Source organism: Cyprinus carpio, chromosome B19 (genome assembly GCF_018340385.1).
Source record: "Cyprinus carpio isolate SPL01 chromosome B19, ASM1834038v1, whole genome shotgun sequence".
Taxonomy (NCBI): Eukaryota; Metazoa; Chordata; class Actinopteri; order Cypriniformes; family Cyprinidae; genus Cyprinus; species Cyprinus carpio.
In genome coordinates this window covers 11,793,614-11,818,186 of record NC_056615.1, presented here as the reverse complement: position 1 = coordinate 11,818,186, position 24,573 = coordinate 11,793,614, and the positions used below count along the sequence as shown (strand labels likewise).

The window sequence follows — 24,573 nt, the reverse complement described above, 5'->3', positions numbered from 1 at the left end:
AATGCAAAAAAAAAAAAAATACACCTTTTCCTTCGAGGTCAGTAGTCTCTGCTCTGCTGAGCCATCAGTATCACCCCCCCCCCCCCCCCCCCCCCCCGCCCCCTTCCCCTAGATTCATTATGGCACGTCCCTGACTTCACCTGTCTTCACATCCGGTCTACCATGTGGAACTGAGGCCGGACAGAGATTTATGTGTGGAAACCATGCACACCCTCCCTACTGAGCTTGCTTTCTTTTGCGTTCTCTTGCTCAAGGAGATGATAAATTCTTGGAGGTGCTCAAAGGCTCTTGTGCGGAACCCCTTATCAGTGTAGGGCATCTCATTTGCACACTGAACCAAGTCGGTATTATGATGGCGTCAACAAATAATACATGCTTCAAGCCGAGGTTCATACCTGCTCTAAACCAGGAGGAGTCAGCTGTCCAGATCTCTCTTTAAACCCCCCCCCCCCCCCCCCCCCCCACCCAAGCTTAACCCTCATTTCACCAGCAGTAATCTATCACAGCTGCTGTTGCTGCTGGACCCGTAATAAAGTTGTGCTAGTTGTTATGGTGCATGGGGAATGCCTTCATCCATACAAGCCTTGCAGTATATTTCTGGCAAATGGCTGGCAAATCAATGCAGAATCTCATGTGGAAGAGCACGGCAGGTAAGTCTTCTCGCTCTCTGGCCACAGATGAATGGGGTTTTAGACCACAGCTTTAAATCATGACAGTAGTAGCATGGCTAAGTGCTGAGTGTGAACACAGGTCAGCAGGCCAAGAGAGCCAGCCTCTGAGAAGTGTTTTATAGGAACAGCATTTATTGAATGATTCATCAAGCGATTGGCATAAAAGCGTGGCTAATATAGACTCTTAACACGCTGCATGGATGGTCAGTCTTCCACAGCAGCTTTAAGCCAAACCTGCTGCTTTTGCAATTATGAAAATGGCAGAGTGCAAGCGTAGACAACACCATAGTAATTACCTCATAGTGGATTTAAGGCTGTTTCCTGCACCACGTTCCAGCAGAGTTCTCACCGCTGCTGAATCTCCAGCGCCACGGCAAAATAAGAGAGTTTTGCAGTCTGTATCGAATGCAATAAAAAGAAGCATGCTGTGAAATAATGCCAAGAAATGTCTTTATGTTGAGCTGTTGTCACGGGCTTTATGAAAAAACAAACATACAGCATGTCCAGTGTAGTGCTTCACCAATATATGACTCTTCAAAAGGTGGATCTTTTTAGATCCGCCTTTTCAGAACACATAGTGCGACATGTCGTTTGATTTCCGAATGAATGACTCTTCTGAAACTCTTCTTTTAAGTGAATCAGAAACAACCACGCTGTGAATCTAGTTTGATTCCCAAATGAATGATTCCTATGAACTGGTTCTTTTGAGTGATTTAAAAACATACAGTGTGAACAGTATAGTGTGATTACCAAATGAATAGTTCTTGAGAACCGGTTCTTATTTGTAAATCAAAATCCAGGACCAGTGTAACCAGATTCCCGAATAAATGACCCAGTTCTTTCAAGTGATTCAATCAAAACCTTCAAGTATGATTTCCGAATGAATGACTCCTACAAACCTGTTAATGATTCAAAATTATGCAATTTGACCAGTGTTATCTGACTTCCGAATGAATGTCTCTTTTTAAGTTGTTTCTTTTGGCGAATCAAAAACAAACACCACAACCAGTGTAGCCTGATTCACGAACAAATAACACTTATAAGTTGGTTCTTTTTAGTTAACTAAATAAATAAAAATCTGATTCCCAAATGAATGAGTACAGTAGTTTAATGAATAGTTTGATGACTTACCGGTTTGAATCAGTCGACGAATCCTTCACTTCACTCATTTGAAATGATTGAGCATTTACTGAATCAATACTTCTCACATACTTAACTGCAAGTTATTCACAAATTATAATTTTCAGTCACGTCAGTATCACATTTTTTTCTGTTTTAAACAGACTTTTTTGCTAAGCATACATTTAACATATTACATATTTACATATCATGAAACATATAAGTTTGTAATGAAGGAATATTCCCATAGGCCTGTATTGTATGGAAGGTTGTAAAGGATTCTGCAGGAAAGTCTGATTTAATGTCTGTTGTTTTATTACAAATATATATATTTATAATGAAAGGTATGCTTAAAAAACATACACCTGTTTCAGAGACTTGAACGCTTTTATAGAGGTATTCTCTCTTAAACCCTTTAAAAGCACTAGAAGAAATCTCAGGAGAGCCGGTGTTCCACTGGATGGAGGAGGAAGATAGGTTAGTGTTTTACCAGACAGACATTGGGCTCAAATATCAACTACAAATGTGAGCACTGATCAGCCATTCCAGTTCATTGCATTTTTCATTGGAAGAGTTTGCTATACAGGGAGATAAAACATTTATGGTGCAATTTGTGTCTGTTTCGCCAGACTAAACAAACAAAACGGAGACAGATTGAATGGCTACAATGGCATGGGCATAAGCTGTCCAATGCTCAAGTTGTCCATAATTTTCATTGATGTCACCAGCTTGTTTGGATAATTTGGCTGTCAGTAAAGTCAAATGACCCATTTGTGAGAGCCTCTTCATGCTTTTAGAAGTCTACAGGCCGTATCATCATAGTGGTCATGGTCGCCATCCAGCTCGGCCCTTTCCAGTAGTACCACTTTATACTGTTATACCGTATCACATTGGAGCCTCCAGAATAGTATATCCCATTGAGATTGGAAGGACCACATGCTTCAAACCACCACCCTACAGGGACAAAAGGCAGGTAATTTCAGTTATTTCTGGATTGGTTTAAATTTACTTCATTAATAGTTAAGAGGTCGTATAAATCAGATTTTCCTTGATCTTATGAAATAAAAAAAGCTTTAGTTTGAGTGAATTTTGTTATGAGCATATTATGTGTGTGTGTGTGTGTGTGTGTGTGTGTGTGTGTGTGTGTGTGTGTGTGTGTGTGTGTGTGTGTGTGTGTGCATTTAAAAGCTTTATTTATTTATTAAGCTTTATTTATTGTTTTATTAATATTTGTATTTCAATGTCAACTTATTTTACTTCAGTTAGCTGCCAAGGCAACATTCCTATGTTTTTCATCTTATATCTATTTTTATAAAATATTAGTCTATATATTAAAATATTTTATTTCAGCTTTTCTGTCAATTAATAGTTTTAGGTAAAGAAATAGTTTATCCAAAATTGAAAATTTGCTGAAAATGTACTCACCTTCAGTTCATCCAAGATGTAGATGAGTTTGTTTCATCATCAGCACAAATTTGGAGATATTTAGTATCACTTGCTCACCAAAGGGTCCTCTCAGTGAATGGGTGCCGTCAGAATGACAGTTCAAATAGCTGATAAAAACATCACAGTATTTCAAATGTTATCCACATTTCTCCAGTTACCATTATTGTGATTTTTTTTTTTTTATCATTTGTTTGGACTCTCATTCTGACGGCACTCATTCACTTCATAGAATCCATTAGCGAGCAAGTGATTCAATGCAAAACTTCTCCTAAAGAAAAACTGATCTACATCTTGGATTGCCTGTGGGTGAGTACATCTTCAGCAATTTTTTTTTATTTTGGGATAACTATTCCTTTAATAATAACAACACTGAATATTGGCTTTGAAAATTCAGGCTCTGTCAGAGGGAATCTGTACAGGACTCTGCAGAGGTGCATCACACTGGGATATCACATTGAGATAAAATAGCAGAAATGCTTCACATTTGATAAAATATTTTTACACAACCTTCTACTGTTTTTTATTTGTTGTAAGCAGCACACAAGGGATGGATTCATGGATGTTTGTGAGTTACCTTTACCTGTTGGAGGTAAGGCGGGAGCTTGGTTCCAGCAACTCTGATCTGTGGCTCTTCTTAACTTTAGTAAAGAGTGTCCAAAGTTTGTTTTTTGTTTTTTACAAGGTCCCTGATCACATCAACCCAACCTTCAGAGTTTGTGCACCACATTTCAGTGAGGCGTGTTTTCTGGTTCTGTCAGGGTGTAATGCAGGCTTTGGAAAAATGCTGCTGTCAAAGTATAAATATGCAAACTGTATTGAACCCAACAGCAAACCTACTTTACCTGACTAACAATATTGGACCTTTTTTGGGGGGGGGGGGGGTAAAAAAAAAAAAAAAAAATTAAAATATATGATATGTCCCTTTTGATACAATGGCAGAAACACTAAAAAAAAATTTGTTTCGATCAATATCATTATTTAAGTCAAGTAAATGTGAACTGCTGTAATTAACATACCCTACCACTACTTTCTCAGTTGCCATTGAAATACCTGATATTTTAACATTATTGTAGTTTTTATCTAATAATTACATACACTATTAGAAAGAATGTAAATGTGATACCTCCTGTGGCCATCTGAGCACACTTGCAGCTGCACTGGTCATTGTCCTGATCCTTAGTGCTGAACAGAGTTCCTGAGTGGGTAAGACTACTGGTGCGTCCAGCTGTACCACTGAAACCACTTGCATGGAGACTGAAGAGAAAAAGAAACATATGGATGGATACAGAATAAATAATACACAAGACATGGTTTTTAATGTTTTTGATGCTGCAGACTCCCAAATATGGTGATCCCCTTGTGAGGGACCCCCAAATAAATATAAACGTAATTATATATGCTACCCTTAAAAAATTTGGGGTTAGTATAAATTATTTTTTTATTTTTATTTTTATTTATTTACTTTAATAAATACTTTTATTAAGCACGGATCCATTAAATGAAAATGAAAGTAAAGATATTCATAATGTAATCTTTTGAACTTTCAATTCATCAAACAATACTGAAAGTAATTATGACCATTTCCACAAAAAACAGCACAACTGTTTTCAAGATTGATCATAATAATAAATGTTTCTTGAGCAGCAAATCAGTGTATTGGAATGATTTCTGAAAGATCATTTGACACTGAAGGCTGAAGTAATGACTGCTGAAAATTCAGCTTTATCATCACAGGAATAAATCTGAGTAAAAGAAATAATAATATTCAATAAAGAAATAAATAGGCTTCTTTAAAAAAAAAATAATAATAATAATAATTATTCCTACAACCCCAAACCTTTGAGTAGTATTTTCATGTATATTTATAAAGATTATGGTGTAAAAACTTACATTTTATGTTTAAAATATAATCTGGAATTTTTAAGTTGACAATTTTTTTTTCTATTTTGTCTAATTAAAATAAAAGAATTTGATTGATCTCCAACCATTGAGACCAGTAATAACCAGTGTTATTATTGTTGTTGTTGTTGTTATTTCACAAAAGTTCTCCCAGACCCCTATAGCACCCTCAAGGTCCCTGGGGATGTAACCCCCTGAAAATCAATACTTGTACAATAAATATTTGCATAAACATTCCTATCATGCAGTCTTAGTCCTAAATCTACCGGTAAAATGTCTATGGTAATCTATGGCTAAAGGTGTGCCAGGAAACCTTGCTACATATCCTGTTTTAGATAAATTAACTTGAATACTAAACACAAAGGATCACTTTAACGTACACTGTTTTTTCTTTTCTTTTAACATAATCAGATGAAAGCATCTACATCTATTACATCCACTGTTAACCCCAGTAATTGGAGCAGCTGCGAGCCTGTATAAGATATTCCTAAGTGATTTATCTTTTCCTCTTTCTTATTTGGCAAAGCTCATTAATGTGTATTCCAAAGATATTCGGCCTTCATTATCCACAATCCACTGCTGATGATGTCTCACCAGGAAGAATTGCGAACACACTGTGCCAGAATAAGGACCACACAGCTAGGAACTGCAGGAGATTGTGTTGGCATCAAAACATTTTTGCACCATAGGTTGCTTGGCTGGTTAATCCCAAACGGGCCCAATACCCTCGAGACCATGCCAGGATTCTCACTGCGCTAATAAAACACACACTTACCATATGAGGTAAACTAGAAAACAAACATGGTGGGATTTGGCAAGTGTTTGTTCAGCAATTTTTCTACCTGTTTACACACACACACAAACACGCATCCATCTGATACCACTGCTACAACACTCTCCCATTCTATAGCTGTGTTCCAAATCATTTATTTTGAGTTAAATGTAATATTTCTGGTTCTGGTTCATTCACTGTATAAGTATGCCCACAAGCAATGCTGCATCTTTAATTGCATCCCTTAAGAGAGGTGTGAGATTTGTTTAACTCTGCAGTTTTCTGGTAAAGCCTCATGCTTGAAATTGTTTGCCCTGTTTCTCTTTTGTAGGCAGATCTGCTCCTGGGATCAGCAGACCAGAAGCAATAATGATGCTGGGAGAAATACTGGTTTACTCTAAATGTAGCTCATCTTTTTGACTTGTGGACGTAATCACACAAGTTTCTCTTATGCAGGAAAATGACAAAAAAAAAAAAAAAAAAAAAAAAAAAAAAAAAACAAACAAAGAAATTAAATGTCAATAATATGCTGAAAATATGATTCACATTGCAAATCTGAATGCAAATCAAGTCTTAATCAGATTCTAAACCCTGAACAATTAGATACTGAACATATTCTACTTAAATGACACATAATGTATAAAAATAAACAGTATTACTCCCACCAGTTCAGTTCAGTCTGGCTTTGACTGATACACAGAATAAAAACACGGCTATGATGAAAACCCCAAAATACTAGAGATTTTATCTTCTGCTAATTTGTTTTTCCAAAGTCACTTGTATCCACATAGGCGTCCTTTACGATCGCTTATTTTATCCCCAGCACTTTATGAAATAGCTTACGTCTGGGATGCTAGTACTAGGAAGCATCTTCAAATGCTGAGTAGGAGTTTTCAATTTGTGAGAGGGAATTATAATGAGTCTGGCGCTGGAATTCATCATTTTAAATGTTTTGTTGAGTGATTATTGCAGTTGCGATCAGTGGAGGAAAGCCTTTGGCGGGAATGATCTCTACCACACACAGCTCTGCCACCTCCATTTCACTTTCCACTGCTTGTTATCCGTTCCAGTTAAATCACAAAACAAAATGCAACCAAATGTTTTTCTGTTGCTGATTTTGGTTTACTTAAATGAAAGGTTATATTAGGGAACCCCTCATACTTAAAGCAAAAACACTGCCATTAGACCAATCATATCTGAGCCCAAATTGGTTGGAAAAATAACTGTGTAAAAACAGCCATTGAGTGTGCTACTGAAATTGGTTTAAAAGATTTAGAAGAAGTAGTTTTTTTGGTAATAGGAAAAGCCAATAGACCAGATCAATACATCACTGAGACTATTTATCAAAGTAAAAATAAAACATTATATTATTTGCACATAACCTAATTATATACATTTTCATGAGCTAATTGCAAACCTTCTCTGTGCACCCCTCAAATTGTTCCCACAACTTTTGTAAGCAAAGTGACACCCATTTGTATGCATCACAACATCTAGAGTCAACTGTACACACCTGTATTTCTTATCCTCTCCATCTATGTAGAAATGGTCGTATTCAGAATAAGCCTGCTGTCCCTCTGCGTCTTTGAGGTGGACCTGGAGAGTGTAGTCTTTTGATGTTGTAAGCAGGTGGATGGCATCATTTCCTAACCAGTGTTCTCCCGATGGATCTCCAAATCCCTACATCATATGTGAAGAAAAGACAAAAAATGTTGCTTTATCTGCTTGACATACATCTCATTCTAACAATCTCTGACAAACAACCTGAAGTCATTCCTTTCCAGTGGAGAGTATACACTGAAAAAATGTAGTTTACAATTTACTTAGAAACTATTTTCACTCAAACTGCTGGTAAATTTGAAAAAGTGTTTAAGTACAATGAATTAAATTCTATTTTATTTTAAAATGTTCTCTTTTATTTTATTTTATTTTTTTTACTTTGAAAAATCATTATTTACACTGTACAGGAGGTATGTAGTTCATATTATTTGTGAATGCCTAATTTTTAGAGCTTTGAGTGTGATTAAATATTAAAATTTTTGCAGCTAGACTGTATGTGACTACCAGACAGGATGTGATGTACTGTATTATTATAACCAAAACTAAGAGTGTGAAGTGTAAATTACCAGTATTTTTGTATTCTGTAAAACAGACTAATAATTATGTCTGAAATGATTATTTTGTAAGTATTACATAATTGTTTACACTGACAGCAGAAGACGCTTCAGAAGAACAATCCTGGAGTTCCTTTTCACATACTAGTAAACATTTCACAAGACCTCCCGTAACCACAGGAAAATGCTGCATTTCCATCTGTTTGGACCAGCAAATGAGACGGCACATTTGAACACTCTGAGATGTGGTAGTGCAGTTGGGCATTCAAATGCTTCAATGCACCCGTTATCAACAATCTACAGGGGCTCCCCACTCCCACGCTCCATCTGGGACCAAATATTTATCATTCACTTGTAAAAACGTTTTTCTTGGAAAACAACAAGGAAAAGAGAAAACAAAACTTGTGCGGTTCTGACACACTCCCAAGGCAGCTATACTGTAGCAATTTGTCTGTTGAAGTGGCCCAGGTGAGATGAATTACCACTGTTTTTGCATTTAAAAATCAGTAGTTTCCAAACAAATCAGCTCTCCAGGGAGTTGGTACTTTTACAGGTAGAAAACACTGATTTTAAGTGAGCATTATAACAATATGCCCTCTTCTTATATTCTATAACTTGTTTTAAATAATGGACGTAGTGTGTGAATGATGACATACCACTTAAATTCTAATGTCTTTTCTTATCTTTCCTTTTCAAATGACCCTGTGACCGAATTAATATATTCTTATCCTCCCAGATAGGGAGGGAATGCAGGTGTAACAACATAGGGAGACATGGGAATGCAGAGACGGCCAATCAGAATTCTCTTCCTTGAAAAAAGGTCAATGGGGTCACCAACACATCAGTATTCTATGGCTATACACATCAGACACCACACATGAGTAGACTTTCCCCATCAGTGCAGGTTAAATATGTGGTTTAAATGTTAGGCGCCTCAGATTAATGGTAGCAGAAGTGTATATAAATCAAGAAGTCTCAATAAGGGATAGACAGGCCCACATGTAAATTATACAGTATGTCTTCATTAAAGGAGTGATCATGCTTCATTGTCTAAAACAAAATCAAGAAAAAATATTTTTAAGCGATCTTTAATGATAAACAAAATCAAATTCCTTCAGCTAGGTACTTTACAATGTTCAACTTGTCAGTTATGATGCATGACAATATGTGCATTTTTCCAAAACATGACTGATATTGTGGAATTTACCAGATGGGTTTTTTATTCCAATCTTTCTGAAGATATTAGATATATGAAGACCTGCTTAATGCAGATGTCTATGATAAAATAAATGATCAGAGATTGCATTTAAGAGAATTTGAAGCCAAACTGTGGAAAATTACCACACTTAAACCTAAAGCTATAGCTTATGTATACAGTTAAAGGGATTAAATGTGGAAAATGCTTCCTACCAGTTTGTAATCATTCCAGCCACGGTTAAAATCAACGGATCCATCATAGCGATGCTGAAAGACAGTCCAGCCTCCCCCTCTAGTTTTCATGTCACAGAATACCTGGTCAGAAACAACCATAAAGAATCACATACATGCAATATAAATATATCTTGTCATTTTATACTTGTATAAGACTGAGAGATAACACTTGTATGAGCTACCTAACTTTAAGAGTCATCGAAAAATCAACAAAAACTGTGGCCCACAATCCTTTTAAATGTGCATGGGGGCGAGACTGCTTCACAGACCACCACATTTGGACCTCCGATGCAGGACATTCTGTTCCTGTCCACAGTGAGATGGTAGGTCTTTAGGCTATATGAGTACTCTGCTGGGTTTGTATTTAGCTTTTGAATTTGGTTAACCACTGTGCAATAAACGTGCCAATGATGAATTGTAACAATTTTAACCATACAGTACAAACAATGTCTCATGCAGACATGAGCACACTGGTCTCGGTGCAGTTTAAACACTTGAATGTGCACTCATTGCTTTTTTGCGATTCCACTGAATCTTTTACTAACCATTGATTTGGTACTGAACACAAAACAACTTAATAATTCACTGTTTTGTGGCAAAAAAAGCAAATTAGTATGAGCTATGAGCAGCAAAATAAAATAATAAAAGGCTAACTCATTGAATTCCATCATCCGAATCCATCAAAACTAATTAAAGCCAATCCCGTAAAGGATTTTATTCTGAAAATATTAAATATTTCTAGCCTGTGGGTGTCAAGTGAAAACATTCCAAGTAAATATCCTCTGTATGATTTTTCTCCAATTTTCCCAGCTGTTTTTGAGAAGAATTAAGCTTAAGGAGAAGGCAAAAAGCAATATGTTCTTCTTGGCAAAAACAAAAAGTGGGATAATGCACATTTCCATCCCTTGGCAGGACCAGCTCATTTAGCAACACATGAGACTGTCCATCGTGAAACTTTAAACGGCTAATCAGGGTTTAAAGACAAAGCACTTGCATTAATGACATCTTTAGAGAGGTTGCTTTTGGGGAGTATGAATTTCATTCTTATTCGGCACAACATATCCTTCTATTTGCATAACAGATGTAAGGGAGTCTTTTCTTCTTCTAAAACTTTAGCTTGTCTCTGGCAGCAAAAACCTATTTGAAACTTTCACAGTAATGTTTTAATAAATGAGCATCACCGGTCAAGATTTTCCAAAGGAACCATTTGTTATCAATAAACTTCAGTCAGCACTGAACAATATCCCTCATAAATATGTTTTTTTGATCTGATTTGTATCATTATGTAAACGAAGTGAGGTATAAAAAAGAGCAATTTGAACTCTAAATGAAAAGAGCCACCCAGTGTGCTTCTCTGAGGGGTGGCACAGAATTAAATGTTGATGATACTACATATACAAGCTCGCTCACACTTGCTGCATTAAACCCTGTGTTGGCAGGAAGCTCCCGAATCCTTGCCAAACACCTGGCTCCTATGCCCACAGGAAATGGAGGGGAAGACGAATGAGTGCACAGGAAAATAATGGATAACAAAAACAATTTTAGCCACATTTTTAAAATGTTCATCACCCCAAGACCCTGCCAGCAATTAGATATGACTCTGGAAGTCAAAGGCAAAACACAAACCTTTAGGGGTTTCTTGTGGTTCAGTAGGGCAAGATTTTGAAATAAATATGGGTGCATATTCTCAGTTAGATGCACTGAGAATTGGCCTGAAGGAAATGTTTCTGACTTCTTGATTTGGTTTTCTGATCCATATGATATTTTCATCTTAGCCTTTTTTTAAAGACGTACTAAAATTTCAGTATATTAAAACATCCAGATTATAATTTAGACCTCAAAACAAATGTCAGGAGAGCTCAGTTTCTTCTGTAATCAAGATACATGCCAAGATTCATACTTTACAAAATGGTTTTGTTGGAAATATGTATTTTTATTATTATTATATATATATAAATAGAATTCTGTCACACTTTATTTTAAGATCCAATTATCGCTATTAACAAACCATTAACTACGACATTTGCCTCAGTAAACTCCTAATTTGCTGTTTATTAATAGTTAGTAAGGTAGTTGCTAAGTTTAGGTATTTGGTAGGATTAGGTATGTAGAATATGGTAATGCAGAATGTGTGCATAAGTACTAATACACAGCCAATATGTTAACAGTAGGCATGCTAATAAGCAACTATTAGTGAGAATTGGTCCCTAGAATTCTATCAAAGTGATACTTTAAAAAAAAAATGGTTACGAACTACAAACCTTAGTTTTCTGGGTGGAGTTAGGAAGATGAATGCTGTATATTCCACTTTCTGTAACTCCAGATTTGAATATCTCAGCACAGTCTCTGAACTTCAACATCTCCTTTTCAACTGGAGTGGAAATATCTGGAAATACACAGGGTATTATTAGGTTTGTGAAAAAGAAATACAAGTGTACCCAGGTCTTATTTTGACTGGTTTAATCAATATTGATTTACACCGCAATCTTCTTGGAAAATTGCTTGACAGACCATTTCTGGGAATTTAAGCAGTTGCCCAGTTTAGAGAGACTCTTTTGTTCCCAGTGAGCTGGTTGTATGCAGCTTAGCCTTTGATAATGTGAATTTGGCACTAACCATTACAGTGAGTGACCATAGCCAGTAGCTGCTGCACTGTGTCAGTGAGTGTGGCCTGCTGTCGTTGGAGCAGTGTGCTGTTACGAGTGGAGCTGGCCAGTTCTCCCTCCAGCAGGCTGACCAGGTGATTCTGTCTGTCCAGCAGTGCCAACAGCTGCTGTTTCTCCTGCTGGATGGCCTGAAGCTCTCTGCTGTGCCTGGCCTCCATGGCAGCAAAACGCTGTTCCAGATAGCTGAGAAGAAACGGGCTGGTTCATATACGGTCTTGCTATTTGCATATTACAAGTTCAACACTTTTAGAAAACTATTTATACATTTCTGATATAACAGTCCAACAGCACTGAGCACTTTTTCGCTGTTTGTATCACTCCGCCTGTCTGCTCCAGATAGACTGTCAGTCGGTGTTAATTGTGGGAATTTTGTCTGGAGGATACATCAATACACCTTTAAGGCTGGAATACACTGCATGATATTTACACAGATTTTTGCCACAATTTAGAGTCTGTGCTAGTTGCTAAAAGTAAAAAAGTCAGATTTTAAAAGTTGTGTAGCGTACTCCAACTTAAAGACTAGTCTTAATGCGAAGATTTCAAAGCGCACATCTGGACATTTTACTATCCCATTAGGCCACAGGATATGAGTTGTGAATGGCAGTGACATACAGTAACTGAGTCACATGACAATGACAACATGACAGATGTAGTAGTTTTTTACACTACACCCTTTGTCACTATATAGAATATCATTTGTTAACATACTTTGTCAACCTACTCAGACAATATGCAAACAGTACTTCACTCAATCAATTAGTCGCAACACTGATTCATTCAGGAAGCAAAGGCCACTGTGTGCTCAGAGAGGAAATAGAACTGGAACTATTATAGAAACAGAACAATACAGTGTCTATAATGTAAGTTTCTCAATATTAACTTCTTGCTTGTTGACGTTTTGTTTACAATCGTATTACCAAATGAACACTAAACATGAACACTAAACAATGCATAACACTGATTGCACCTCAGGTTATTCAGAGTGGTCTCTTTTGTACTAATACATACAAATACATTTTTTAATGTTTCTTTAGATAATGAAACATATAATATCAACATTTAAAATGCATTAGCATTTAAATGTAAATAAATAGCTGTTTGTCGGTTCATGCCACTCTCAGCACAGACGACACCCTTGAACAACCCTCTCAGATTCCACATAACACCTCTGTGAGCCTAAGAGGCTGGTAGATCTGTAAACACCTGGATACTGATGCCATTCACAGATGGTGTTGTTGCCTGGGCTTCTCTATCAAAATCAAAATCAACACTCTGACAGGCTTTGTGAGCTGGCACCGTACCAAGCTCCAAATAAAGACAATAAATCCCACAGGCCTGATCTTTATGAGTCGGACTAATGACTTTGCAGCAGTTTTTTATTGAAACGATCCACCCACACAGATTGAACAAGCTACTTTCAGCTAGTCGAAAGAAACATTCCCTAAATCTCTCTTTGCTTGCTGTTTCTGTTCTTCCAGCATGCATCCTTTGAAGGAGCTCTGCACTTGAATATACCTTGTCATGTTGTCTGAAAATACACAAAATTGTTTTTAAGTTGTCTAAATTTGTGGACATGAAACATTGCTGTTGTTAAGCTGCAGCTTTATTGTAAAGCAGCTTGTCTCAAAATAAAATCCAATGTTATTTCACTCCTGAATAGATTATCTTACTGTCCCATTTTCAGACAGAAAGTTTATGTTTCCATAAAAACCTTGCATATTTTAATTTGGGTTAGCAGAAAGATGCATAATTACTGAGCCATACTTCCCTAAAGACCACCAGGGAAAGATGAAAATGCATTTCCTTTATTACTGGCTCTTGACAGCCAATTTACTGTAACAGAGTGCTGTTTTTTGTGTCAAAGGTGCTTGCTGCTCTGCAGCATCATTGTTTATTTGAAAGCAATTATAAAGTCATAAAAGAGATGTGAAACAGGTGATGCTTATTGTATAACTTATTTTCAGTAAATAAAATAGTAAACACCTGGAATAAACAGGAAGATGGCATGATTTTCAGCTTGTTTACAGCTGATATTAAAGGGACAGTTCAGCCAAAAATGAAAATTATGTCATTTTTACTCACCCTCAAGTTGTTTCATAATCTGTATAACTGTCTCCCTTCTGTAGCACAAAAAAGGAGATATTTTGAAGAATGTTGGTAACCAAACATTTCCCATTGACTTCCACTGTATGGACAAATAATGCAATGGAAGTCAATGGGAACTGAAACTTCTTGCTTACCAACATTCTTCTTTTGTGCTACGCACAAGAAAGAAGTGCACACAGGTTTGGAGTGACATGAGGATATGTAAATGGTGACAGTGTTCTTTAATCATTTACTCACTCTTGTTCATCTTCAAAACACAAAAGAAGATATTTTTAAAGAAACCTAAGAGATTTCTGAAATGAAATGATACTGTCTTTTAATTGCATATAAACACTGATCAAAGTGCATACATAGAGAATATCAGATATTGTAAACAGAATCTCAAATGCACTTGCTTGATGCACAAGAACAAATTTCATTGTTTCTTGCACATCAAGCAAGCATGTTTTAGTTTCTTTTTACTATATTTGATATGCTACAAGAATGTGCATGGAATCAATTTTCAATACTAGAATTAAATACAGGAGGACATAAGGTCCAGTGGATTTTATTTTATTAAAAAAAGAGCTGAAAAAAAAGATACATGCTCTAATTAATATGCATAGATATTATTGTGTGATGTAACATTGTAACAACTTTAGAGACAGCGTTCACGTACAGGAAGGTTTGACTGAGACGCTGCACATTTCCAGACGACTCACCTGTTTTTGTCATTCAGGCGAGAGACCTCCTGGGTTTGCTCTAAGAGCTGCTTCTCCAGTCGGTTGGTGCTCAGAGAGTATTCCAGCAGCCGGATCTCCAGACGACTAGTTTGATTCAGCACCTGTAAACAGGCCCACATGACAGACAAGCAGAAAGAGAGATTACCTTTAAAATATACAAAGACATGGGAGAATGATGGTGCTTTTCTTGTCCAACTACTATGGCTTTTCATCTCTGCTTGAATGCAAAAGTACAGGATTTCACTTTTTTTCCAAGAAAACGCTGTAGTTAAATGTTGAAGGTAGTACCAGATGTTTCCCTGCAACATGAAGTTTGCCAACTTTATCTGAGAACAATGTTTGAAGTAGCATTGCTGGAAACAAATACAGTATGTGAATGAGCTTTAATCAGGGTTAAAGTAATAGTTCACCCAAAAATGTCAATTCTGTCATTACCTTTGTTGTTCCAAATCCGAATTGTTTTTTTTCTTCCACAGAACACAAAAAGGAATAATCCATAGACTGTGCTGGTCACACTTTTCCATTCAATTACAATATACGTGGACTGAAGCTTTCAAGTGTCAAAGAGGATGCAAATGCACCTTAAAAATGTCTTTTAACAAAATGTCCATTAGTCTCATGCACTATATTCCAAACCATATGATAGTTTTGTGTTGGGAATATTGAAAAATTCATGTATTTACTTGCAATCTTCCTCTTAAATAAGCTGTAAACCTCTGTGACCAAATCTTTTGATTCATTGAAACGATTCAACTCAAAAGAATGTTCACAAATTGGACAGGTCCTATTCATAGCTGCATAAAAAGACTTCAAAATCTCTCATTTTGTGCACCACAGAAGAAAGAAAATTATGGATTTGGAGCGACATGAGGGTTAGAAAATAATGACAGATGGTTCATTTCTGGATGAACTCTTTCTTTAAGTTTGTGAAGCCATAATCAAGTGATCCAAACACTCCGAAAGTCACACATAGATCAGCAGTGATTACTCCATCATGCCTTTTTCTTCAAACAGCTACATGTTTTTTCAAGCAGCTCAAACACAGCAAAATATTGTGCGCCCTGACAAAAGCAGCCCAATATTTTTTCAGGCTGCACTATGATGTTCAATGAACTGCTGATGGTAAAAAAAAATGAAGGCAAAACATAGTGTGAAACAATAACTCTGTGAGAGGATAAACACTATGGCTGTTTTAGTTGGACTATTTTCACTGTCTCTGATTCTTTTCCAACACTACTCTGCATGGCCACTTAACCTTGCTTCTGTTGGCCATGAATTCAGATGAGTGAAAAACCAAACACGCACACACACACACACACACACACACACACACACACACACACACACACACACACACACACACTATCCAAAATGGGCAGCAGTGCTTTAAATGTCAAATGTGATGCACTGAGGCCTAATTTCGTGAACTCACTTACTGCACAAGATTAAAAATTCCCAGCCATTGAGCTCTAAGAATTTAATCGATTGTGAGCCAGCAATACAAATTATTGGGCAGTTTTCTTATTATAATAGAGAATTTTGGACAAATGGCGGCATGAGAAGTGCCCACTTTTCATGGCTGCTTGTCTTCATAATGTGGTTTAAGCAATTAGAGAAAAAGCAAAGACAAACAGAAGCTGCAGTTAGAGCAGAGGTGCTATTGTTTGACTGGATGCTGTCAGTCTCATTTGATCAGCCTCACCTGTGTCTCCACATCTGTGAGTTTGCGTGTGTTTTCTGCTGATTGGCTTAGAAGATTGGTTCCGATCTCCAGCATGGTGGCTGTCTGAGTGTGAATGACATTCCGCTCCATCTCTGATCTCATGTTCTCCTGTATATAGCTCTCCAACTGTAAACATCAGACACACACACACACATATATATATATATATATATATATATATATATATATATATATATATATATATATATATATATGTAGACAGTATACATTGATCAACATCAAGAGATGCCAAGAGGGGTAACACACTGGTCCTTCAAAACCAACAAAACAAATCTGTCGGTGGTTGTTGGCATCTGTGTGCATTAGCCTTTAGTGATAATGTTATATAATCTTGAAAAGTTATTGAGAAGTTTCCCAACAGGCCAAAACAGCACAAAAACAATCAATATGAAATGCATGGTCGGAAATCAACGCTAAAACTAGTACTGAACAATCAATCTTACTGACAATGCTTGACTCCCTTCGGACAAATGGACATCAGGGCACACTGTACCGTTTTAATGAGGCAATACAAATACGCCTCATCCATCTTCAGTGCCACTGTCCGCAACCAAACAGCATCCTACAGAGAGGCCATGACAATGTGTGCTTCATACCATATGCACAATACATGGCATCTTTCTGCCACAACTACTGTACCAACATGCTGAAACACTATTGTGAGTGCCCTTGGGTAAACAATGTTTTGTTCACTCAGTTTAATTCCTCATTGGATGTTATATGAGGGGAGGCAAAAATAAATAAATAAAGATCTTGACCATTTCTGCGAACTATAAAATCGAGGGTTATAAAACTCTGAGAGTTAGAAACAGATCTCAGATTGATGTGGCCCTTTCATAAAATAACAAAAGGGAAGAGAAATCCTGTGATATTTTCACCATACCATATAATTTCAACGTTTCTCCCAGGACGATGTTTTGCCTGTCTTTAAGTAGGTGAGCTTCGCAGCAAACTAAAGAAGCATTGATTTAACCATCTTTAATCTTGCTGTTCCGCCACTTTCAGTAATGAACATTCAAAGGGTTTTAATTGAGTTAAATAGTGATTCATTAAAATGGAACTGAATTAAAAAGTGGTCAAGTCCATTTGTATTTTCCCATTTCCTGGAAAATTTGATGTATTATTAAATGGGGCCAAACATGAACACTCCAGGCTCTCTGTGAAGCTTCACTGAAAACAATAAATGGGTCTACTCAAGGACAGTTGAGCAAGAATTATTTTACTGTTCAACACTGAACTTTTTTTATATTATACTCATCCCCATGATGTTTAAAAACTGTATGTTATTTTTCTCCACATGGTACACACAAAAATGTTTGGTAGAGAACATTCACATACATCTTTTACATACATAGTGATCACACACTGTCAGGATCCAGAAACAAACTACAAAAGTAGTTTTGACATTATGACATTTGGTTTGGAAACATGTGAATCAACAACATTTGCCGTTTCTGACATCTAACCTGCACTAATGGTGCCATATTAAGTATACAAATTAGTAGGACTACTTTTATATTACTTTGTAGTAGCTTTAAAGCCATGGAATTACCATTTTATAGAAATTATAAAAAAAAAAAAAATGCACTCAGGTTTGGAAAATCTTTCATTTTGGGTTTGAAGTAATTCCTTAAAGCAATACAGTAGGTCCCCCTAAAATAAATAAATAAATAAAAATAGATAAATAAATGCACTCACCCTCAGGCAATCCAAGATGTAGATGAGTTTGTTTCTTCTTTGGAACTGATTTTGGGGTGAACTATTCCTTTAATTCACTTTTTCCTATTTTTCTCTATCTCGTCTGTCTGTCTCTCACTCTTTTTGTTTTTCCTATCTTTTTTTAGCAGGACACGTCAGTGCATCTTGGCTGCTTTAAACTGAGAGACAAAGGCTGCATAAGCAAGCAGCAGATCTGTCATAGGAGATTATTTTGGATTAGAACACAGTGTTATGAGCGGATGTTGGGAAGCCAAGAAACTGCAACTGCCTGTGTATATTTCACATCAAGACGTGTTCTTGCATGAAAGAAAGGTGAGTTATTCACCTCTAAAACAAAAAATATAAAGGCTTTTTGGTTTGCTGTGCCAGTACTATGACACAATAAGCTTGTTTCGATTTTTCTTGTTTGCTGTTCTTTTCTGAATAGTGTCTGAATAAACATTTCGGGGCAAGAGGATTTGTGTTAATTGCTATGTTCATAATAGGTTTGTTTAGTTTTACACCCATGTATGAATCACATCCTATACTCAAACCATTCATGAAATTTGTGCCATCTGATTGCGCGTGGAATACACACACACACACATATCAGCATTCAAAATGGGTCTGTAAGATATACAGTATATTATTTCTATTTTAATACCTCTTTCAGAAAGGGCAATTATTCAAAAGTGACAGTAAAGGCATTTCTCATGAAAAAAAAAAGGTTTCTATTATTATTTTATTATTTTTTTAATGTTGTTCTTTTAAACTCTCTATTCATTAAATTCATGAACTGTTTTTAACACTGATAATAATAAGAAATGTTTCTTGAACACCAAATCAGCACATTAGAATGATTTCTGAGTGATCATGTGACACTGAAGACTGGAGTAAGGCTGCTGATAATCCATCTTTGCCATAACAAAATATAGCCTGTTTTAAATATATATTTTGATCAACTAAACCTATAGGTCTTCTTTCCTAGACATAAAAAGCCTTTCCAACCCTTTTTTAATTTAAGTGTCTACCTTTCTGAAGCAGTAAATGCTGGTGTTCATCATTGTTTTCTACTTAGTTATATATCTTGCAGATTTTTTTCACCTGTGATCCTAATTGAGATCTTAAATGCCCTCTTAAAGAACTTAAATTAAGTACTTTTTCTCAGTAACTTTTTCTAAAGCATGTCTTGACTGTAGTTTTACCACTTTAAATTACTTTTGAAAGCTAAAGTTTAAAAATAGCTTCCCCAACACTTGCAAAAATGTAACCCCATTCTTTTACCACGTTGGCTTAAAGAACCAGACTACATCTGTCAAATAAATCTAATATGAATAGCAAAAAGTCCAGGAAAGATAAGCTGCAAGCTGCTTTCATGAAGACCTAACATTTTTAGAGGGTACTTGTTCTGATCAAAATTTCTCATACATTTAACCTATAACTGCACAAACACCTATTGACCACACACAGGATGAATGTGATTCAACAGAAATCAGGAACTCCGACATGTACTTCGGCATGCTTGTCCCCTCTTTGGAATTTCATTGAAGAACATCCAAGATTACCTCATGTTTTCTCTGGTGGTGGTGGGGAGGGGGTTTCTTGAAGACCCTGAGGGGGTCAGATAATCATGTGGGAGTATGGTGTGTGTGTGTGTGAAACAAATACACCGGCTCACGTGTGGCCTCTGGCTGGAAAGTCTAGTAATACATATGTAAAGCAGATCGTCTGTGGTGTTGAAAACCCAGTTCAATCCACTCAGCAGCGGGCCAGAGGTCAACCCTCGCCAATGCTCAGGAAGCTGCTGCTCCTACCGGGCACTGCACTCAATGACCGGAGAGGGAGTAAAATAATAATTTATACAACATTTGGCCCACTGGTGAAAGCGTGCATATAGGCATGTCAGGAGGGTCTGTCTGGACCGCTGTTTCTGAAATATAGTAGCCACTTCACTTTTTCCCCCCATATACCTTCTACTGTCAGTTAAATGCACCTTATGCCAGATGTATGGCCTGTAAAATGAAAAGTGAGCCAACTCATGAGTGTTTTTGACCCTTTTTGTAATCCTTTGGCATGCAGGAACATTTCTGTTATGCATGTATGATACTAAGCCAACTCTGTCTCCATATTTATGGAGCAAACCAATAGGAGGGCTAAATAACGAGACAGACTTTCCAGACAGCCATAGTCTGGGTGACAAACAGAGCAGGCCAAAGCTGGGACATGTAACATATAGACCATGTTGTTGTTTTTTTAGAAAAGGACAGGCATATAGTGTTTTAGACAACCTAAATAACAGAATCTGCAAGTGGTGATGTGACAAGTAATGACCTTCTATTTGAAATGTAGTGCAAATGGCACAGAGATAAACTGACTCCTACTGCGCAATTGATTTTAATTACTGTAGGAAATGACTGTGCCATAATGTTATCAGACTTAAAAAGACCTTCACTGCGAAAACAACATTATCTCAAACTTCCAAACAATAATCTGCAGGTTTTAACTGTTGGTATCTTTATAAACAGCAATATCCCTATCAAACAGAATGTTTCTGAGATAAGCTTGAATATGTTAGCCAGAAGCACACTGTAACAATGTTTATCAGGAAACCTAAAAAAAAAAAAAAAATGGAGAGAAGTTAAATAGACTTATCAAAGTCAATATATTATGTGATATGACAGGAATATTTTTATTCAAGCTTTGGATAAAAGGACCTGCTAAATGAATAAATGTAATTGTAGTATCAACCTGATTTCATTTGATTGCATCAGCAAAAGTTATTTTTAATCAGGAAATAGATAGATTACTTCTTTTTACACTGCAGAATCGATGCTGCTGTTTTATGCTCTGAAAATATGACAGAGAGAATTGGATCTGGCTCTTAATGGAGGCCAAATCCGTGTTTTAAAACGGATACTGACAAACTGTCTGCCACCTTAAAAAGATCTACACATTCAGGAAATCTTGCTTAAACATGTTCAAGATTTACCTCTCTCTTTCTCTCTCCTTCCCAAATTCAATAACCTTGTGAGGATAATGTGTAATGCAGATTGGGACACATCTATAGTGCACAAGCATAAATAATGCACATAAACTTGTTCTCAAGTGGTTTGGCTTCAGAATCCAGAATTCACATTAGACATCAAGTGGCGGCCCAACAAAGCATCAAAATTATTTATCGTACGCAAGTAAACAAAATCCCCTTACAATCAAACACTAAAAAATTATATTTCCAAGAACTCCAAAATTATCCATGATGTAGTTTGAACAGCACAAATATTTACAGTTTGGTTTCTAAATGTTTCAATTTCAACAGTTTCATGCTTGGCTGCCTATAATTCACTAGATGAATACATTGTGGTCGACACAAACCATGTTAGTCTGGGTTGTATTTCCTTTTACAGATGTGTTCATGGTGTTCGAGGACATCACACAACCTGTCAACCTTCTACCAAGATGAATTAGTTGTTTTTTTTTTGTTTGTTTTTTTGTTTTTTTAAATTGAAATATATAAAATTCTGCACTTCAGCTTTCTAGGTCACTAAAACAAGCAGTTTTTGAACATCAACCATGTGATCTGCTTAGCCATACCAAATTTTGCAGCATAATACCATAAAGTTTGATTGCATGTACAGCCTTTGACATCAACAAAAATGATTTCTACTTCTTTTTAAAAGTTGATAAGCCTATTTATCTTGCTAACTTATCTTGTTAGTTATCATTTAGCACAGATGTTCCCAAGCTGAACCCCTTAGATGTAAAATATTTCCTTGAAGTCCCCCTGAGAATTTAAAAAAAAAAAAAGCATTTCAATCATTTAATGACACATTTGCATATTTACGGTTCTCTGATGTCAGTTAATGAACACATGGCATGCAAGTAAACAGATAAAATATTTAATCTTTTTTGTAAGCTTATTCTTTTGTTTTAATTTTATTATTTTTTATTTATTTATTTTTTAATATGGGGTTGCAGCACCTTGGCGAAAAATTATATTGCATTTATAACATTTTATATTTGATTTAATTTAATATTTTTCATCAACCCATGAACACCAGCAATTCCCTCACAAACCTCCATTTGGGAAACCCTAATTTATCAGGTTAGTATTTCACGAGTTCACACTTACATATAATTAGCTGAAGTATGATAATGCGTATTTGGCGTGCTGGGAAGGGCTCCGAGCTCGGGAATGGCCCGAACCTAGAGTACCCCCCCGCCCATCCCCGTATTATTGTAAAATTAAACGATGTTTTATTAACAAGGTTCGGGAGGAGCACGTCAGATACAGTACTAGGGTATAAATACAGCTGACTTACCCCTATCCATTGACGGTTTATCAGCATCCCCCCTCCACCCCATCTCCTCCACTTAAAGTTCATTTTACACTTATGTAGGGGTGGGTACTCTAGGTTCGGGCCATTCCCGAGCTCGGAGCCCTTCCCCGGACAGCACGCCAAATATGCATTATATACTTCAGCTAATTATATGTAAGTGTGAACTCGTGAACTCGAAGTGAGGAGATGGGGTGGAGGAGGGATGCTGATAAACCATCAATGGATAGAGGTAAGTCAGCTGTATTTATACTATGGTGTTGATTAACCTGATTGTGCTCCACCGGTGTTGATTAAGCTAAGTATCTGACGCGCTCCTCCCGAACCATGTTAATAAAACATCATTTAGCAAATTTTTTTCTAGCTGTACATGAGCAGGACGAATATGCAACATAATTTGAGAACCACTGATGCAATAAAAGATGAGAGTGAAACAGACAGAATGAGGTTTAGGTGGATGAAGCTAATTCACTATACCTTCTGCAGCCACTGTGTATTGTTCTCCGTAGCACTTTCTAGGGTCTCCAGCTTCCTTTCCTGCCAGGTGGGTTCAGCATGGGGCGACTCTGGGGCTGAGGGCGAGTCCCGCTGGAGGGAGTTAGTCACCTGGAAGTCCCCTGCAGACCGGCACTGCTCCACCTCTGGAAGGATAAAAGTGTAGTGGCAGGGGCCATGCTGCACCTGGTGCTTTCGTCTTTCCGAGCCAATAGCCACAGCTACTGCTGCTGCCAGGTAACACAGACACAGCAGCCAGCCCATCCCAGGAAAATGCTGACGGTAGGAAAGTTATAATCCAGGGAAGGATGAAATCGCGTGGGCACTCCTCTAGAAGCAGGTCGGATGAGAGTGCTTCACTCGGATTTGCACTTGTCCAAACTTTTCTGAAGTTCAAGTTCTGCTTCTTGGCTCCTTTTTTTCTTTGCTTGATGAGTTGTTCCAGGGAGATCTTATTCTACAACAGCATACTTGTAGTGCTGTTTGCAAAAAAAATGCAGTAGATTTAAAAGCAACACTGTCCAGATGTCAGCCTGGAGGGGGAGATTGTTTCCTCTTTTATTCCTCGCTTACTTTGCGCTCAGCACAGCTCAGAACCAGAAACATCCTCTCTGTTTATTTACCCTCTGAAATGTTGTTCAGTTTCCCGCTCTGGATTTGTACCATCCTCACTCACTCGTTGTGACTGTCCAGGTTTGGAAGTTTTGAGTTTGGGAACTTCTGAACTCAGTGCCAGAGCTTTTTAAAGACTGAATCTAAAATCCCTTCTTTTGACACATAATCACTCACCCCCCTCCTTCATTCTTCCTCTCTCTCCGTCTCTTACATACTCCCCCCTTCCCTTTCTCAGCATTTTCAGATTGAAGCTGCAAAAATGCCCACAGCAACCACCACGAAAAACCCAAACAGAGAACATTCTCTTTTCATTAACCCCCTCCTTCTCTCACGTTCTCTCTTCATTCTACCCCCTGCCATCTCTCCCTCCGAGCAATGGCTTATGGGTCCACACCTGCACAGCTACACGGAAAAAAGAAGCTGGATATGGTGATGTGGGACGTTAGTGTGGGTTAAACTGGGATTTTTGAAGTTTGGAGGCTATGATCTGATGGTGATCCTGGATTAAATAATTCGGTAAAAACACAGTGAGGTCCAAAAGTCTGATATAAAAATCTGGGATTTTTATTTGATTGTTTAATTCTTTCATATGATATAACTTAAATGTGTGGATTTTTATTCATATTTTATTTAAAAAAATAGACTTATTTAAAAATTCTGCACTTTAGTTTTCTAGGTCACTAAAATCTGAAATTTATAACTATTTAATATTAATATGCCAGTCTACTTGAATTTCCTTAA

At 37.0% G+C, this 24,573-nt stretch overlaps 1 protein-coding gene across 1 annotated transcript; it reads right to left on the bottom strand.

The window, feature by feature from the left end:
- Nucleotides 1–1,072: 1,072 nt before the first annotated feature.
- On the bottom strand, nucleotides 1,073–24,141 carry angpt2b (angiopoietin 2b). The gene is made up of 9 exons (XM_042745586.1): nucleotides 23,200–24,141; nucleotides 16,649–16,795; nucleotides 14,926–15,047; nucleotides 12,069–12,301; nucleotides 11,714–11,838; nucleotides 9,432–9,533; nucleotides 7,421–7,587; nucleotides 4,360–4,490; nucleotides 1,073–2,744 (listed from the first exon to the last, which is right to left on the bottom strand). Exons 1-9 carry the CDS (start codon nucleotides 23,479–23,481, stop codon nucleotides 2,584–2,586), a joined length of 1,470 nt encoding a protein of 489 aa, XP_042601520.1. The 5' UTR covers nucleotides 23,482–24,141; the 3' UTR covers nucleotides 1,073–2,583.
- Nucleotides 24,142–24,573: the final 432 nt, after the last annotated feature.

Bases quoted from the DNA above. Each gene is read 5' to 3' on its own strand.
- angpt2b (XM_042745586.1), bottom strand. From the start codon at position 23,481: ATGGGCTGGCTGCTGTGTCTGTGTTACCTGGCAGCAGCAGTAGCTGTG. The intron at 12,302-14,925 runs GTGAGTCGTCTG...GTTTCTTCTCAG, and splicing joins CGCCTGAATGACAAAAACAG to CTATCTGGAACAGCGTTTTG. The intron at 7,588-9,431 runs GTAGGAAGCATT...CATATGATGTAG, and splicing joins GCTGGAATGATTACAAACTG to GGATTTGGAGATCCATCGGG.